The sequence below is a fragment of the Grampus griseus genome (genome assembly GCF_964374135.1).
Source record: "Grampus griseus genome assembly, chromosome: 11".
Taxonomy (NCBI): Eukaryota; Metazoa; Chordata; class Mammalia; order Artiodactyla; family Delphinidae; genus Grampus; species Grampus griseus.
This window is the reverse complement of record NC_139005.1, coordinates 44,103,697-44,122,054: the sequence shown is the minus strand read 5'-3', so window position 1 is coordinate 44,122,054 and position 18,358 is coordinate 44,103,697. Positions and strand designations below refer to the sequence as shown.

General features: G+C 39.5%; 1 protein-coding gene across 1 annotated transcript in view; it reads left to right on the top strand.

The window, feature by feature from the left end:
- The window catches only part of SARNP (SAP domain containing ribonucleoprotein), a 52,389-nt gene that overhangs the window by 11,021 nt on the left and 23,010 nt on the right, over nt 1-18,358 (top strand). The window contains exons 2-9 of the mRNA XM_082665169.1: nt 2,189-2,288; nt 5,019-5,065; nt 5,289-5,356; nt 9,005-9,056; nt 9,893-9,966; nt 10,417-10,445; nt 13,633-13,658; nt 15,174-15,242. Coding sequence (XP_082521295.1) covers nt 2,189-2,288; nt 5,019-5,065; nt 5,289-5,356; nt 9,005-9,056; nt 9,893-9,966; nt 10,417-10,445; nt 13,633-13,658; nt 15,174-15,242 — 465 coding nt within the window. The remainder of the gene's footprint in view (nt 1-2,188; nt 2,289-5,018; nt 5,066-5,288; nt 5,357-9,004; nt 9,057-9,892; nt 9,967-10,416; nt 10,446-13,632; nt 13,659-15,173; nt 15,243-18,358) is intronic.

Genomic DNA, 18,358 nt, shown 5'->3' with positions numbered 1-18,358 from the left:
ACTGCTACATCCAAGTGTATGATCATTTTTCTAGTAATTGATTTTGTTGTTTCTTTACAAAAGTATTGGTCCACAACCTGGTTGGAATGCTATAAAAACTTGGCAGCCCTATCAGTCTACCCATTTAAAAATATATTGATCTATGAAATGCAGAAATCTGAGAAGCAGTCATTCTGTCTGATCTTGTCTAACCCTTCACCGGTGTCTGTCTAACACAAAGTGTTAGTAGCTGCCAAGCACTATTGTAAATGCTTTATGAGTATTTGCTGGTTCAATCTTCATAACAACCCTATGCTGTAGGTACTGTTGCATTATCCCCATTTCATAGGAAACTGAGGCACAGAGAGGTTATGTTACTCACCCAAGGTTACACAGCTGTAAGTGGTAAAACTGGAATTTGAACCCAAGGTAGTCTGACTTCAGAGGCCATGTTATGCTTTGCAGCCACTCCACACTTAATGGGTGATTACCTACCATGTTTCTCAATAGAGGGTGCTGTTGGCTTGTTGAGTAGAACAAGTGTTCCACATAGTATCCCTCCCTGCCTGCCTGTCCCACTCACTGAATGTCCAATGAGAAAAAAAAAAAAAAAGCTCCCCTCTCCCATTTCCAAATGTTTCCTTGGTTGAAAACCTTCTAGAGCTGACCAGCATATTCCCTTAGTTGTAAAGTTCTATAGGGATCTGCTTTCTAACTTCTGGTTGGTCTTAGATCTGTACTTCGAAACTAGTAAAGTCTTTTTTCAGGACAAATATCTATCTGTGCACTGATCTGCATATAGGATTTTTGGAGCCTTCCTTTTCTTGGTTGTTCTCCTTGGATCAGCATGTCATTACACTCCTTAAAATGAGAATATAGAGCCCAGTAAGGCTATTAATCACTTAATATAGATTCTGGGGCTTCCCTGGTGGCACAGTGGTTAAGAATCCACCTGCCAATGCAGGGGACATGGGTTCGATCCCTGGTCCGGGAAGATCCCACGTGCCGCGGAGCAACTAAGCCTGTGCGCCACAGCTACTGAGCCCGTGTGCCGCAACTACTGAAGCCCACGCGCCTAGAGCCCGTGCTCTGCAACAAGAGCCTCAACAAGAGAAGCCACCACAATGAGAAGCCCGCGTACCACAACGAAGAATAGCCCCCACTCGCCGCAAGCGGAGAAAAGCCTGCGCGAAGCAACAAAGACCCAACGCAGCCCAAAACAATAAATAAAATAAATAAATTAAAAAATATATATAGATTCTGTTTTTTTAGTTACCCTTAACCTAGAATTACTTTGGTAGCAAATCATACTGTTAGCCCTCTTTGCACTTGTAATCATCTAAAACCCTGACTGAGGTCTTTATCCTTTGAGTTACTGTTGAGCCAGATCTTGTTCATCTGTTTTTTTTAACAATTTAAGTTTTGAATATAAGTGTAGTACTTATAGGTATACCTTATTTCTTCTAAATTGAGTCTTCATTTTGGCTTTTTGTTTTCCCTGAAGAGCCAGCAACACCCCCTGACATCCCCACCCACCCACCTTTAGTTCTGTCAGTAATCCATCAATTCTTCCTCCTTCTGTTGTCTGCAAAGTTGATAAGTATACCTGTTGTATCTTTAGTCAAGTTACTGATTTAAAAATCTTCAACTCATGCCATGTCGTGGCATGCCATTACATATTTTTTTCCATTTTGGCAAAGATCCTTTATGTGATTCATTATTGACATTAATCTAGCTAACACATCTACCTAATTCTGTGGTGGACAAACTTGTATGCATGTATATGGTAGATTGCAGTAAAGGATCTGGGATAATAGATAGTAAGGAAAATCTGCTTTTAGATAAGTAGATATTCTACTTAAAGATTGATTCTTTCCTTATATGAGCTGATACAGTAATTGTTCAGGAAAAAAAGACCACCCCCCCTTAGAAGTAGCTAAAGACTTATGTAATAAATGTATGAATAGATCAGAATTTGATTAAAGTAGGTTTATTCTTCACCATCTGTTAGAAAAGTCCTCTTGCATATTGAATATTGTTAGGGGGAAGCAGATCATCTTTGTGGACCTAGAAGCTTGGTGGGATTAAGACAGTAGTTTTGGGTGGATCTTTCATTTCTTTTTCTTTCTTGTGAGAACTACCTCTTTTTTTTTCTCCCCCACCAGGTTCATTCTGTAAATTAAGGAAAAGCTTTATTCTTTTTTCTCAGCTTGCTGAACTAAAGCAGGAGTGTCTTGCTCGTGGTTTGGAGACCAAGGGAATAAAACAAGATCTCATCAACAGGCTCCAGGCATATCTTGAAGAGCATGGTGAGTTCTTTGTGGAGGCAAAGAGTGATGTGAGTGAGGGGATTAATTTTTTTTTAATAAATTTATTTATTTATTTTTGGTTGCGTTGCGTCTTCATTGCTGCCTGCAGGCTTTCTCTAGTTGCGGTGTGTGGGGGCTACTCTTCCTTGCGGTGCGCGGGCTTCTCATTGCGGTGGCTTCTCGTTGCAGAGCACGGGCTCTAGGCGCACAGGCTTCATTCAGTAGTTGGGCTCGCGGGCTCTAGAGCGCAGGCTCAGTAGTTGTGGTGTACGGGCTTAGTTGCTCCGCGGCATGTGAGATCTTCCCGGACCAGGGCTTGAACCCGTGTTCCCTGCATGGCAGGCAGATTCTTAACCACTGTGCCACCAGGGAAGCCCGAGAGGATTAATTTTTAGGCTCTGCCATACAGAAGATTTCTTCTTTTCCTTTAGGTTGTTGATGATGTAAGATTTTAATTAACTCTATCAAGAAAACTCTCGTCATCTAAAATAGTGGTTATAATGAGAAGAAATACCCCCCTTTTAAAAAGACATTGTAATTTTATTTCAACAAATTATTTTCAAGGAAGTATGGGAAAGCAAGCACATTAGACTGAGGATCGGAAGATTTGAAGTCTAATTCCTCTTGAGACAGAAATTTACTAGGTAACTTTGGACAGCCGCTGTTTTCAGGCTAAGTGTCTTTTGTAGTCTGTGAAGTGAGACAAGTGTCTCCACCCTTGAAATCCATAAACCTAAGTAATCTCTGGTCCCTTCTAGCTCTGACATTCTCCAATTCCACTTTAAAAAACAAACATACACTTCATTTAAGGCATAGTATCATCCCTCTCTAATTTTAATTTATTCCCTTTTATTCCCATTCCTTTTATCCCAACTCTCTTAGGCAACTATTCTAATGTGTTTGATATATATTTTTTGTCTTTGTCCTTATAAACCGTGTAGTGTTGTTTGGTCTACAGTAATTTTATGTAATTGGCAATGAGGCCATAGCCTTACTTTATTGCATTCTTTTTTCTCCAAGTACTGTGTGTTTTTTTGTTTGTTTGTTTTTGTTTTTTTCTTTTGTCGTACGCGGGCCTCTCACTGTTGTGGCCTCTCCCGTTGCGGAGCACAGGCTCCAGACGCGCAGGCCCAGCGGCCATGGCTCACGGGTCTAGCCGCTCCGCGGCATGTGGGATCTTCCCGGACCGGGGCATGAACCCGCGTCCCCTGCATCGGCAGGCGGACTCTCAACCACTGCGCCGCCAGGGAATCCCCAGTACTGTGTTTTTTTAAGATGTAGCAGTCATCTAGTCTATTGATTCTAATTCCTGCATGGTATTCTATAATGTAAAGAATTCACCATGGGCTTCCCTGGTGGCGCAGTGGTTGAGAGTCCGCCTGCCGATGCAGGGGACGCGGGTTCATGCCCCGGTCCGGGAAGATCCCACATGCCGCGGAGCGGCTAGACCCGTGAGCCATGGCCGCTGGGCCTGCGCGTCTGGAGCCTGTGCTCCGCAACGGGAGAGGCCACAACAGTGAGAGGCCCGCGTACAGAAAAAAAAAAAAAGAATTCACCATGTTTTATTTAGTTCACCCAGTGACTGACTCCTGAACTACTTCTTTCATATTCCCTTATATTCCTGTGTGAGAGTCTTGGGGGTATATACCCAGGAATGGGGTTGCTAATAAATATCTGTTCATAAATGTATACTTAATATGACTAAACACCACTAAATTGTTTTTCTGAATTGCTGTATAAATTTCATCATCAGCACATGAGGATTCACTGTCCTAACAAGTGGCCTAATTTTTGGTAATCTGTTAGTGGTTTCAGTTTACATTCCTCTACTTACTAAAAAGTTTAAACATGTCCTTTGTTCCTGGTTCTTTGGCTTTCTCCTTTGCCCATTTTTCTTTTGGGGTTCTCATCGTTTGCTTGTTAGTTCTCAGGCATATCATATATTCTAGTGACTGTTCCCATGTTGGTTTTAGATACAAATATCTTCTTTGACAGTCGTTTCTTTTTCTGTGGTATCCTTTCCTATTTTGGGGTGTTTTTTTTTGTACTTAAAAAAATATCATCTTAATCTTTTTTTTATTAATTAATTATTTTTTGGCTGTGTTGGGTCTTCATTGCTGGCCGTGGGCTTTCTCTAGTTGCGGCAAGCAGGGGCTACACTTCCGTGGCATTGGGCAGGCTTCTCATTGCAGTGGCTTCTCTTGTTGCGGAACACGGGCTGTAGGCGCACAGGCTTCAGTAGTTGTGGCACACGGGCTTAGTTGCTCCGCGGCATGTGGGATCTTCCTGGACCAGGGCTCGAACCCATGTCCCCTGCGTTGGCAGGCGGATTCTTAACCAGTGCGCCACCAGGGAAGCCCCCTTTCCTAGTTCTGAAAAATAAGTTTTTTGCATAGTACTTTTGCTTCTGGGTTTTTTGTTTTGTTTTTGTTGTTTTAGAAATTCTTCCCCACCACTAAATTCTGCCACAGTACTTTTTAATTAATGTTATAGTTTGACCTCATCATGTTTAGTTCTTCAGTGCAGCTGGAGTTCAACCTCTTAATTGATGTTAGTTAGGTAGAGAATATAGTTTTTATCTCCTCCACGTGGAGCAAATTTTATGAACATTTCTGCCTTCATTATTGAATTTTATTTTGGGAAAGCAAAATGATTATAATTTTAGCCTAAGTACAGTGATCAAGATGGTTTTGTAGCAGGGCTTGACCTGATTATTTTAATATTCTTTAGCTGAAGAGGAGGCAAATGAAGAAGATGTACTGGGAGATGAAACAGAGGTGAGTTGGAGAGAGTAAGGTTAGTCACTGGCCTGGCAGTGTGCCACTGCCTTGGTCACGTTGCTAAACATCAATCATTAGAGGGCTTCAATGCTAACTCGTTAGGGGAGCATAAAGGGGGAATGAAGGTTCTGAAAGATTGGTTCGTTTTGGAGTTCTCATATTCTTTTGATAGGTATTTACTCTTGATTTATTTTAACCATCTTGTTTCATTTGGTTTTAGGAAGAAGAACCGAAGCCCATAGAACTGCCTGTCAAAGAGGAAGAACCTCCTGAAAAAACTGTTGATGTGTAACTATCCGTTTTTTATAATGAGGACAGAGCAGACGGTTCTGGATTTTTTTAGTGTTACACTGTTGACCTCTTATACATTCCCATTGGAATGTATACATTCCCTTTTTTTTTTTAAATTTGGTTGCATCGGGTTTAGTTGTGGCTTGCTTGCTCCTTAGTTGTGGCATGCGAACTCTTAGTTGCGGCGTGCATGTGGGATCTAGTTCCCTGACCAGGGATTGAACTCAGGCCCCCTGCACTGGAAGGCGGATTCTTTACCACTGTGCCACCAGGGAAGTCCCCCATTGGCTTTTTCATTTCTCATTAGATCATACATTTTCAGAAAGGTCTTGTTCATTTCAAGTACATGGTCCCAGTGAAGCAAAGTAACTTTGTCTCTAGGTTATGTAATAGATACTTAGGACCAAGAGACTTCAAGCCCAGATAAAGTTTAGTTCTCTTAGCCTTTGTTGTGTCACCGTAATAGATGATTCTTTTTCTGTATAGAGAATCATGCACATTTTCTGCATATAAGGAATTTTGTAAGGGAAGAGGGTGCTGAGCAAGGTTATGTCTCAACACTGTATTCTCTTTTCCTTTTTGATTTACAGTGGAGGAGGGGAGGACAAAGTACTAGAGTGAATAGTGGATCTTGATTTATTTAAATTATTACACAAGGTTGATCATAAACATTTTTTTTTTTTTTTTTTTTTTTTTGCGGTACGTGGGCCTCACTGTTGTGGCCTCTCCCCGTTGCAGAGCACAGGCTCCGGACGCGCAGGCTCAGCGGCCATGGCTCACGGGCCCAGCCGCTCCGCGGCATGTGGGATCTTCTCGGAACGGGGCACGAACCCGTGTCCCCTGCATCGGCAGGCGGACTCTCAACCACTGCGCCACCAGGGAAGCCCGATCATAAACATTTTTTATTTGGGGTTTCCCCGCAAATGTCCGGCCATCTTATACTCCAGCATGTCAAGAGCAGTTGAGTCCTTTTTAACATTTTTGTTCCTCATAGCTGTATTAATCCATTTAATTATAAAAGACAATTAAAAAAAAAAGCCAATAGATGTAAAAAGTCAAAGTCAAACATTACATAGAGGAATATATAAATTGAAAATTAAGTACCCTTGTCTGCACCCCCACCTGACTTCCCAGAGGTTTTCAATATATTCTTTTGGAATATTTTATATGTGCATATACAGATACATATGTACATGCATATTATCAGTTTCTTGATTTTTTTTTTCACATATGGAGATCTTTCTATATCATCATATAATGTCTTTATTTAAATATTAGTTATAGGGACTTCCCTGGCGGTCCAGTGGTTAAGACTCCATGCTTCCACTGAAAGGGGCACAGGTTTGATCCCTGGTTGGGGAACTAAGATCGTGCATGCCTCATGGCACGGCCAAAAAAAATTAGTTATATATAGGCAAGGTTCTAAGTGTTTTACATGTATTCTCATTTAATCGTCACGTCAACGCTATGAAATGAGGATAATTATCCTAGTAAGTGGTAGGTCTCTCTTTTTTTTTTTAGCTTGTTGTTATGGGATATTACAAGTATATACAAAATTTAGGAGAATAGTAAATAGACCCCCATGAACCCATCACCTAGATTTAGTTGTTATCAACTTAGAATCTCATTCTTTCTGGCAGCTAACAGTATACTCCATTCTATGGATGAACAGTAATTTCACCAGTCTCCTGTTGATGGACATTTAGATTATTCATAATTGCAAAAAATACAGTGCATGTTCACATACAACTAATTGTAAATTTATGCAGGTATATCCAAAGGATAAGTTTCTAGCAATGGATTTTCTGCATTAGAGAAGATGTGCATTTAATGTTTTATTAGATTTTGTCAAATATTACTGCTTTCTAAAGCCATTTAGTTATCATCCATCATAGGAGGTTTATGTTTAGATATAATGCCTTGAGGAAACGGCCGATGGGATAGCTTTAAAATAGAGATGTTTTGGGGAGTTATGGGGCAAGAAGGAAGATGAAATAAATACAATGATAATTGGCCTGTGTGGGTTAAAAATTATGAAGTTTGAAAATCTGTAGTTTATTTTTATAATATGTAAAATGTGTAATTCCCTTGTTTAGAGGGCTTTAATTTTATCAGTGAATTTCTAAACAAATTGAAAATGTGTGTGGGAGGGGTTGTGTTTTTGCTTGTTAGAGGGATAGTAGTGGTTAAACTAAAGTATGTACAGAAAGATTCTGGGTCCCCGTAGTATGGAGAATGTTTTGTATGTGACTATGGGTAGGGGCGAAACTTCTGAGTGAAGAGAAGAAATTTGACATGAGCCCCAGAATATGACATTATTTATTGCTTGAGCTTAATTGTGCCTGAGGGAGTTGGAACAGAGCTGAAGGAAGCTTCTTCTTTCTGGTTCCCTTTCTGCCATGAAGTGTACTGATGGGAATGTGGAGGAAGTCATTAGCCTGGTGGTTTGGTGAAGAGGGCTGCTATTTTAATGGCATTGGACTTCAAGTAGAACATTAAACTTCAGTGTCCCTTTCTGTCTGCACAAAACAGAGAGGATTGGGGAAGGAAAGATGGCTGGGAAATGGAAAGAAATCGGAAATTTCTTTAAAGTCAGAATGTACAGGGCTAATTTAGGTCCTTAGAACATTCAAAAGGAGATCCCCTTGCTTTGCCTTTGGTTGAGTTTCTCCAAAAAGATACCTCTGTTTCTAGTTTGATTTTTCCCCCCTCCTCAAGCCACAGCAGTTAAATATTGCAGGACTTAGTTATGGTCAGCAGGGGGCTCCCACTGCTTATCTGTCAGTCCAGGGACCTCCAACAAAAGGATGGAGGAGAGAATAAGTTCCTGTTCCAGAATTGCTTCCTCTGAAAATGCCATTAAACCATTACTACCTTTCAGGGCATCAAATGGGAAAAGTGTCTGGGATATTGGAACAAAAGCCTCCCATGTCTCTAAATGAGGGACCTTAATGAGACTGGTTATGACCCACAGTTTTATGGGAGTTGTTTGGTGGAGGGTTAATGCCCTTCCATTTATCCTGAGTACTTCCGAACTTTGTCTCCCGCCCCCCTGGTCCCCCCTCTTTTGTTTTCTCTTAAACCTTTTGACTGGTAACTTACCATGTTTTCCTAATTCAAACTCCCCTTAGCCTTTTTTCTTCCCACTCCCTTTGGCATTTTTATTTATCCCACTTTGACTGTTCCAGCTGGAGCTATGGTCCCATGGGAGATATAAGGGATTTGTAAAAGAAGGAAACCAGACCTTGTAGAGCACTCCTTAATTGTGATGAAAATTGAGAGCTGGTATTTAAATGAGGGTTAGAGGAATAGTCATTAGTCCAAAAGTACATTTAAAATTCCTAAAAGTAAATGAAATGATTTCCGGTGTACTTTGAGCATTTCCCTCAGTTCAGTATATTTAACCAGACTTCTTTCCTTGTTACTTTCTTATACTCTAGCAAAGTAGCTTAGTCTGTTATTTAAACTCTTTTATCAGTAGACGACACTTCAAGGAACTAAAGGTCTAATGGGCTTCATGTTTTTTTGGTCTGAAGGGTGGTAGAGAGATATGGGACAGAGGACATGATTCAGGTGAATTCTTATACACTTCAAAGGTTTTGGTTTAGAATATCAGTCTTCTGATTTTAAAAATCCCTTTTCCAGGGCAGCAGAGAAAAAAGTGGTAAAAATTACATCTGAAATACCACAGACTGAGGTAGGTATTCTTTCAGAAGAGCAGTCTATATATATATATCTTTCTGTTTCTTACCCTTTATTTTGTCTGTATCATCACTTTAAAATATTTACTCATAGGCAGAAAATCAGTATTGACAGATTTTGGTATTGATACATTTTTCTACCGGCCACACTTGGGAATATATTTGGGCTGGCATAGTCACCTTTGAGGCCGTAGTCTTTTTGTATAGTATTCTGGTCTTAGTGGTAACTCTTTTTAAGATGTTTACAAACTAAGATTAGAGTTTGAGAGGATTGTACCTTGGAAGAGATGAAAAGTTACAAGGGAAGATGTCACTCTTAAGTTACTACTAGCTAGCTGGTGAGATTGAAATTTCTCTGGATCCTATCTCAAGATCTCTGAAAGTAGGTTTCAGTGAAGATCTGTGGGGTTTTTTTGTACTATTAAAGTAGAGATGGCATAGGACAACGCTGCCTCATTTCTAACTGAAAGAGTACAACTAGTGTTGGAACCAAGCTGTTCCTTTGATCCATTTTCAAAGGTCAGTCAAACACAGCTTTTGTCTTCTTGGCTTGATACAGAATGCGGGTTTTATTTTATTCCTTCCCTTTTGTTTTTGAGGACATGAATGTAATAATAGTCTTTTTGTGTTTGCTTTCTGGAAAGGACTGTTGAGTTAAGCCCTGGGATGGATACAACCTGATATCCTCTGTGATTGTCAGTATAACTCAGTTTGGACCTTAAGAAATTAATCCCGATGTTCTAGAGATACACACCTCTAAATGACTTTTCTCTTAAAAGAAGGAAACCAGAAATTGAATTTTTCTCTTTCCCTTTTGTCTGTTATCACTTAGAGGATGCAGAAGAGAGCTGAACGATTCAATGTACCTGTGAGCTTGGAGAGTAAGAAAGCTGCCAGGGCAGCTAGGTGAGTGTTCCCAGCCTTTTAGACCTGAGATCGTGGTAATATGAAGGTGAGGGAATGTGTTCCTAGGTTTTAAATATAGTTGTTGATTTTAAGTAGAATAGAGGCCTTGCTGGAAAGAAATACTCTCTTGGCTCTATTCAGAACGTATCTGCTGATTGGTTGTAGTAGCTATAGATTGGGTTTTATTACCAAGCAGGGTTTTTGTAATAGGTAAAAGTCAGGAACTGACTGCTACTCCCAGTTCTGATAAGGCTACCTTTTAACTTATTCTCTGGACTCTTGGTGAGAAAAAGAGTCAACTGAACCTCTTTCATGGGGTTGTTAGAATTAGCTAATGATTGCAAGGCTTGAGATCACAAGCAAGAAGTGCCATATGTATACTTGACACGGAGACAGACAACCAGGAGTGTGAACAGCTTCCTAAAATTTAGCTTGTTTTTCTTTCTACAGATTTGGGATTTCTTCAGTTCCATCAAAAGGTAAGAGTACAGAGACTTCTGAGAAAGTTATCTTTATGTTTTTACTTTTTTGGCACAACAGATTCCATTTCTCCAAATTAAGGTAAACTTGTTAGCTCTAGAAGCCTGTAAGAGGTTATTATATCCACCTCTTTGCTCTAGGTAAAACCATACTTAAGCCTTCCTGGGCAATTTAGAGAAGGTGCTAAAGTTATGAGAGAATAGGAGGAAGTGCCAACATTTGTTTTCCTTTTCTTGGATTTCTTCAGAGAAATTTCTAATACCTTCTTTATTCTGATGTCTCAAGTTAGCATGTAATTATTGTGTACTGTCCAGTGTTATATTGCCTAGTGTGAGTGGCAAAAGGAAGAAAAGAGTCCTTTTTATTTTTTTTTTCTCTTTTACCTTCTAGGAATTTACAAGGGAATAATCTTGGATAAAAGACTTAGCCACAAGGATTATCACAGCATTATTTATAGTGATCAATAACTGGAAACAATGTGATATACAATAGAGAATTGGTTGAGTAAACGTGTACCATAGTACAGTTAGAAGACCATGAAGATGTTTAAAATTATACTGAAGAATATTTGTCAGACAGATAAATGGAAAAAGCAAGTTAGAAGATATTTGTAGTATGTTCCTATTTCCCAATAAAAGTGCAAGTATGGTTAGGAAAAAAGATTAGAGGGATATATACTAAATTGATAACATTCATTGTCTCTGGTGGAAATTTGAGTGACTTCTTTTTGCTTGTCTGTGTTATTAAAATTTCTACATTGAATATGTATTTGTAATAAATTAGGGGGAAAAGTTACTCTTTTTATTTTATTTTTATTATTATTTTTACTTTATTTATTTATTTTTGGCTGCATTTGGGTCCGTTACTGCTCACGGGCTTTCTCTGGTTGTGGTGAGCGGGGGCTACTGCAGTGTGCGGGCTTCTCATTGCAGTGGCTTGTCTTTGTTGTGGAGCATGGGCTCTAGGTGCCTGGGCTTCAGTAGTTGTGGCACGCGGGCTCAGTAGTTGTGGCTTACGGGCTCTAGAGCGCAGGCTCAGTAGTTGTGGTGCGTGGGCTTAGTTGCTCTGCGGCATGTGGGATCTTCCCAGACCAGGGATCAAACCTGTGTCCTCTGCATTGGCAGGCGGACTCTTATCCACAGTGCCACCAGGGAAGTCCCTCAGAGACTTTAAATGTAGTCTTCTGATCCAATGCAGTCTTCCTAGTGACCTGTTAGTAGTGTCAAGTCTGTTAAGAAAATGTCCTCCAAAGATCTTGTAGAGTTTTGCTGTGCCTTTTAAAAGACCAGCAAGGGACTTCCCTGGTGGTTCAGTGGTTAAGACTCCACCTTCCAATGCAGGGGACGCGGGTTTGATCCCTGGTCGGGGAACTAAGATCCCACATGCTGCGGGGCAGCTAAGCCCATACACCACAACTAGAGAGCCCGCTTGCCCCTTAACTACTGAACTTGTGTGCTCTGGAGCCTGTGTGCCACAACTAGAGAAGCCTACGTACCACAACGAAAGATCCCACCTGCCACAAATCAGACCCGATGCAGTCAAAAAAATAAATAAGTAAAAATAAAAGACCAGCAAAATTCTGGTCACTGTCACTACATGCTTTAGAAACAGAATATTCTCTGACATTTAGTTATATCAAGAGAGAGATAATAGGATTGGTGATGGTACAACAAAAATTTTTAATATTTATTTATTTATTTGGCCGCACCAAGTCTCAGTTGCAGCACACAGGATCTTCGTTGCCATGTGCAGGATCTTTTTAGTTGTGGCATGCAGGATCTTTAGTCGAGGCATGTGGGATCTAGTTCCCTGACCAGGGATTGAACCCGGGCCCCCTGCATTTGGAGTGTGGAGTTCTAGCCACTAGACCACTAGGGAAGTCCCAGAAGTTTTTAAAGATATTATTAAATGGTGCTATTTGAAGAAAGGCAAAAGTTAAAATTAATACTTAGCCTGAAGAGGAAAACTGACCAATAAAATAATGTGTAGGTTACATTCAGTGTTATTCATATAATCCTAGAACTACAGAGTAGCTCTTAAAAGAGTAGAATTTGGCAACATGTAAAAGGAAATACTGTTTTATGAGTGAGGACATAAAAATATGTAACAGTTCCTAGTGCATAGGTTATGGTAAAAGTTGAGTCCATACCTGAAAGTTTACAGTGGAAAGTTAGGGAACCAATTACAATATTGAGATTGCTTAAAATAAAATTCTGAGAAGTTTTAAGTAAATAATTATTGACTAGATTGGGGTTGGGCCTACAGGCTAATATGCTATTTGCTTCTTAGTGATAATTTCAGGACAGAACATTCGCTTTAAGAAGCCATAATTTTAACTCATTATAATAGTAACTCTGGTCTTTTGTCCAGATAAGATGTTTTTCTCTTTTTTTTAACAGCTTTATTGAGATATAATTCATATATCATACAACTCATCCATTTAAAGTATATAATTCAGTGTTTTTTATATATTCACAGGGTTGTACAGCTATCATCATAGTCTAATATTAGGACATACTCATCATCCCCAAAATAAACCCCATACCCATTAGCAGTTTTTCTCATCCGCTCCCTCTGCCCCACCCCACTAATCAACCACTAAGTTTTTTCTATATATGTAAGTTTGCCTTCATATAAATGGTATCATACAATTCATGGTCTTTTGTGACTGGCTTCTTTCACTTAACATAATGTATTCCAGGTTTATCCCTGTTTTAGGATGTATCATTACTTCATTTCTTTTTATTGTTAGATAATCTTAGGTTGTATTGATATATCACATTTTATCTACCCCTCAGTTGATGCACATTTGGGTTTTCATTTTGTGGCTACTATGGCTAATGTTGCTGTGAACATTCATATACAAGTTTTCGTGTGGATATATGTTTTCATTTCTCCTGGGTATATACCTAGGAGTAGAATTGCTAGGTCATACAGTAAACTCCATGTTTAACTTTGAGGAACTACCAAACTGTTTTCCAAAGTGGCTGTACTATTTTATGTTCCCAACAGCAATGGGTGCAGACATGGTCTCTAGATGTAATCTGTGCCTTTTCTTTAACTTCATAAGATAAAGGACATTTGTCCTATATATGATTTCTATGCTATCTAACTTGATTCAAAGACATCAGCTTCCTTTATGACTTTTAAGAATATTAAATAAAACTTTTAAATTTATTTCCTTAGGCCTGTCATCTGATGCCAAGCCTATGGTAAGAAATCTTTTTTTTTTTCCTTAACCTTGAGAGCCAAATCTTAACTCTGTATAGTTAGTTAAGTTACAGATTTCCTTCTCCCCAGATCAGAGGAAACTGAGATAATATGAGTTTGGTGACTGTTTTCAGTACAGTGTCTTATGTCCTAAAGAGAAAGAATTGTTTGAGGCACTGAGAGGTCAGGAAAATTGCTGCATCTTCAAAGTCATTATAAACATCTTCCTTCCTACCACTGCTCTTGAAAAGGGTAGATTTTGTTAGCTAGAGGACAATCCATATAACTCTTTGTTTTATGGTACTGGAGTTTTAGGGCCTCATGCAGTGGCTTTGGATAATGTCAGACTCTTAATTACCACAAGAGAATCTGTGGAAGCAACTTATGAGTTCTATTTTGTAGGTACTGATAATTTTCAACACTACCTGTCAAATACCAGAGAATAAAGACTAGGATAGTACGCCTTCTGGACCATTATGACTTGTCAGCATGTTTAGAAAATGCAAGCAAATGCTGTGAAATATGTTTAGCTTTATGAAATCCTGCTCTTGGAATTACAGTTTAATAATATAAGTGAAGGTGAAATGTTTTAGTAGTAGTAGTAGTAGAAGTTAGTAGCAGTAGTAGTAGTAATGATAATGTCCCAAATATCCTTATGATAAGTCTTCTATATCAAGGCTTCCAAGAAAAAGGAAGGAAGAAAATTGAATTGGGTACTGGTAGTAGATTTGTGTTCTGAAGAACGGAGAGCTGCAGTGATAGTTTCTCTTTGCTAGGGCATAGGGTTAAGAACTACTTGGAAAGGCTATGTATAGGAATTAACAATTTTGGACTGTGAATGATGGACTTGTTTGGAGGTGATGATTTAGACATTTGTTTGCTTTTTCAAGCAGTGTTTGGCCTACTTTGATCTTAAACCCTCCCTAGGCTTTTGCCACCTTTGATGAATGAAAGAGGCAGGGCTGAACCTTTCACTGCATTCCAGGAGAGAACTTTTAATAATTAGTGGCATGGATGAGTGCTGCTTAGTTTCCTAATTTGACACATAGGGTATCTTTGATGTTGTATAGGCTTATTTGAACTCTTAGCTTTGGACCACAGTTTGTGCCTTCTGTGTTTTCTGTTTTGATTTTTTTCTTTTTTAAAATTTATTTATTTTTGGCTGCATTAGGTCTTCATTGCTGCGTGCGGGCTTTCTCTAGTTGCGGTGAGCAGGGTCTACTCTTCGTTGCGGCACCTGGGCTTTTCATTGCGGTGGCTTCTCTTGTGGAGCACGGGCTGTAGGCGCGCAGGCTTCAGTAGTTGTGGTGCGTGGGCTCAGTAGTTGTGGCTCGCAGGCTTTAGGGCGTAGGCTCAGTAGTTGTGGGGCACAGGCTTAGTTGCTCCGCATGTGGGATCTTCCCGGACCAGGGCTCAAACCTGTGTCCCCTGCATTGGCAGGCAGATTCTTAGCTACTGCACCACCAGGGAAGTCCCTGATTTTTTTTTTAATATTTTTTTTCCTATGTTTTTTGTAGGTTAACCTGGATAAGTTAAAGGAAAGAGCGCAAAGATTTGGTTTGAATGTCTCTTCAATCTCCAGAAAGGTAAGGTACTATTTTTGCAACATTAGAGCAGCTTGGGGCTACATAGTTTGGAAATGACTGTCCTAAGAATAGAACTGGCTACTCAGCACTTCATTTAATGCAGTCCTTTGACTATCACCTCCTCTCACTGACTATTGATTACATTATGGCTATTGTTTAACAAAGTTAATTGTTTTTTTTCTACAGATTGTTTGCATAGCTGCCATGCTGGCTATTAGAACAAGGTTTATATTTCTCTTTGTTGAGTTCAGTGACGTTACATCTGCTTTAACTTCTGATATAGGCATAATGGAAATTAAATAATCAGGGGAAGACAGTCTTGTCTTTAGGTCAAAGGTACCTAAAAGTAAAATTTGGAGGTTCTTTGGAACAAAACTGAGAAAATTGTTTCATTCTTTCTGCCCCTCTGCTAACTGATACTGTTTAGTGTAAGCAAGATGACTTTGTTGATACCATGCAGTGGGGAGTGATCAATTCTACAGGGATTGTTATGTTTGGAGTTTTGCTATGCACATTGGAGAAAATGCTAAGGACTTTCCTGTTTGCCTAGAGCCGGTAGTCTCTTAATCTTTGTTCTGTGAGAATGAGAGCATGTTTCTTGGTTGTTCAAGTGGTGGCAGGATTAAAGGAAGACTATTTCAAACCAGAAAAACCATCATTAGGAAAAAAAAAATTATTTCCCACTAAATATGGAAGCATTTAGCTCTCTAGAAATCCATTAGAAAAAACTTACCTGACGGTAGTTATATTTTTGCTCAGAAAAGAAAAATTGAGTATATAAAAATAAACATTAGTTGTGTCCCTGTGAGACTCATAACCTTGTACACAACTGTGCTTCATCTTCCTTCCCTTTGGGTTACATTTTTTGTGTTTACCAGAAATATAACATCATGTCTTTTTGCCCAACTTGATGCTGAGACCATCGGTATTCAGTAGGAGTATTTGGTGGTTTATGTGGAATAAAGTAAAGGAGTTGAGAGGTAGGCAGAATATATGATTCTTAAACCACAAGCAGCTTAATAGGGAAGAATTATTATAAACCAGAAGTCATTTGTGTTTTGCAAGATGGTCAGGGGGAAAGGTGCCTTGGATCCGTGGCCCTTCTTATCATCTATCTCCTTGTTTTGTATATGAGGCCTAGGTATCTGAGAATCTCATCAATAACTTCACTCCTTTAGGGAATTGTATGAGTTTGTGTGTTGGAGGACGGAGGGAACAAAAGGTACCCACTGAACTGAGAAGGTATCTTGATACTGAAAAATGAGGCAGGCAGCTCCATATATATAATCAATGGAGTAGTTTATTACAGGGTAACTTACTTACAGGGTAGGATGAGGTAGACGACAATCTGGAAGCATTCACAGCTGCACTCCACACTGCTGAGGGGCCATTGGGCCAATTTTATACTTATAGTTAACCCAGGGTTTGGGGGTACATGCTTGGAAACAGGAAGTGCATTCCCAAGTCAAGATTTATGAATGGGTAACTAGTCTTGTGGGCACCATGAATATATCAGTGAAGGTCGTCATTGTTGTTTAGAGACTAACAGAGTATAGAGACCACCCAGACCTAATGATCATTAAACAATATCTATTAACTACAGAGCCCTTGATGACAGAGAAGAGTTGTACTACACAGTACAGCCCTAGGTAGAGTCAGTGGAAGGACAGGAAGAACTGAATGGACACAAGATGGGATCAGTTATGCCAACAGCCATACACTGTGTGTTCTATCAAAATTAACAAAATTGAACACGATATCTCCTACTACTTAGCTCATAGGGACACATTCCTAAGAGGAATTTGTCTGTCACTCTGTGCTGCCCACCTGAGTTATACAAGGATATCAATCTTTTCCCTTCCCTTCCCTGGAATCTTTCTCTACATTTGACCTGTTTTCAGCCTCCACAGGAGGCTGAGTAAAACATGAAGGGATACATTTATTGATTTTGAGCAAATTACTAAACTTCTTTGATCCTCATCTATAAAACTGGAAGTAACACCTAACATCATGTTTGTGTAGAATAAATGTATATTTGTAGTTCCCTAACGTAGTGACACTTTGACCCTCTATAAATTTTATTTTTGTTTTTATGTATTTTTAATGTATTTTTTAATGCTTTAAAATTTTTATTTACTTATTTTTTTTTTGGCTGCGTTGGGTCTTTGTTGCTGCGCACAGGCTTTCTCTAGTTGTAGCGAGCAGGGACTACTTTTTGTTGCGGTGCGTGGGCTTCTCATTGTGGTGCATGGGCTTCTCATTGTGGTGCCTTCTCTTGTTGCGGAGCTCGGGCTCTAGGTACACGGGCTTCAGCAGTTGTGGCACCAGGGCTCAGTAGTTGTGGCTCTCAGGCTCTAGAGTTCAGGCTCAGTAGTTGTGGCGCATGGGCTTAGTTGCTCCGCAGCATGTGGGATCTTCCCGGACCAGGGATCAAACCTGTGTCCCCTGCATTGGCAGGAGGATTCTTAACCACTGTGCCACCAGGGACGTCCAGACCCTCAATAAATTTTAGTTTCCTTCCTTGGTTTTCAGTTCTGGTTTTATCACTTTGAGTCAATTAACTTCTGTGTTTCAGTTGATCATTGATAGGATTACAGTTCCCATTTTAAATTCTAAAGGGTTAAAATGAGATAATGGTAATTGGCAGAACTCTAACTATGAGCTCTGTTCCCTAATAACATTCATTGTCACACATATGTTCTAGAGTAGTGCTTTGCGAATTCTGTGACGAAAGACTAGTTTTTAAAAATTTCCAATTCATTGTCGAGAGGTACTTTTGCGAAATAAAATAAAAATGTCAAAGAAATGTTAAATTACTTGGAAGTTTCTAAACTCTCAATTTCTGGACTTATTTCTAGACTGATAAACGGTTTAGGGATCAAGCACTAGGAGGCAGACCACATTTTGAGTAGCACTGTACTAGAGTATACACGATTTCTTCCAAGGACCACTTTGCTTGGAGGCTTGTGACTTTCTGAGATGTTCTTTTTGAGTATAGGTTCCATTTACATTGATCATAAATCCTGATTTTCAGAATTATCCTAATTTCAATGGTTTGTTCTAAGTTGCCTCACAAACCATTAAAATGTCCCTGCTATTTTGCTATCTAGACCACC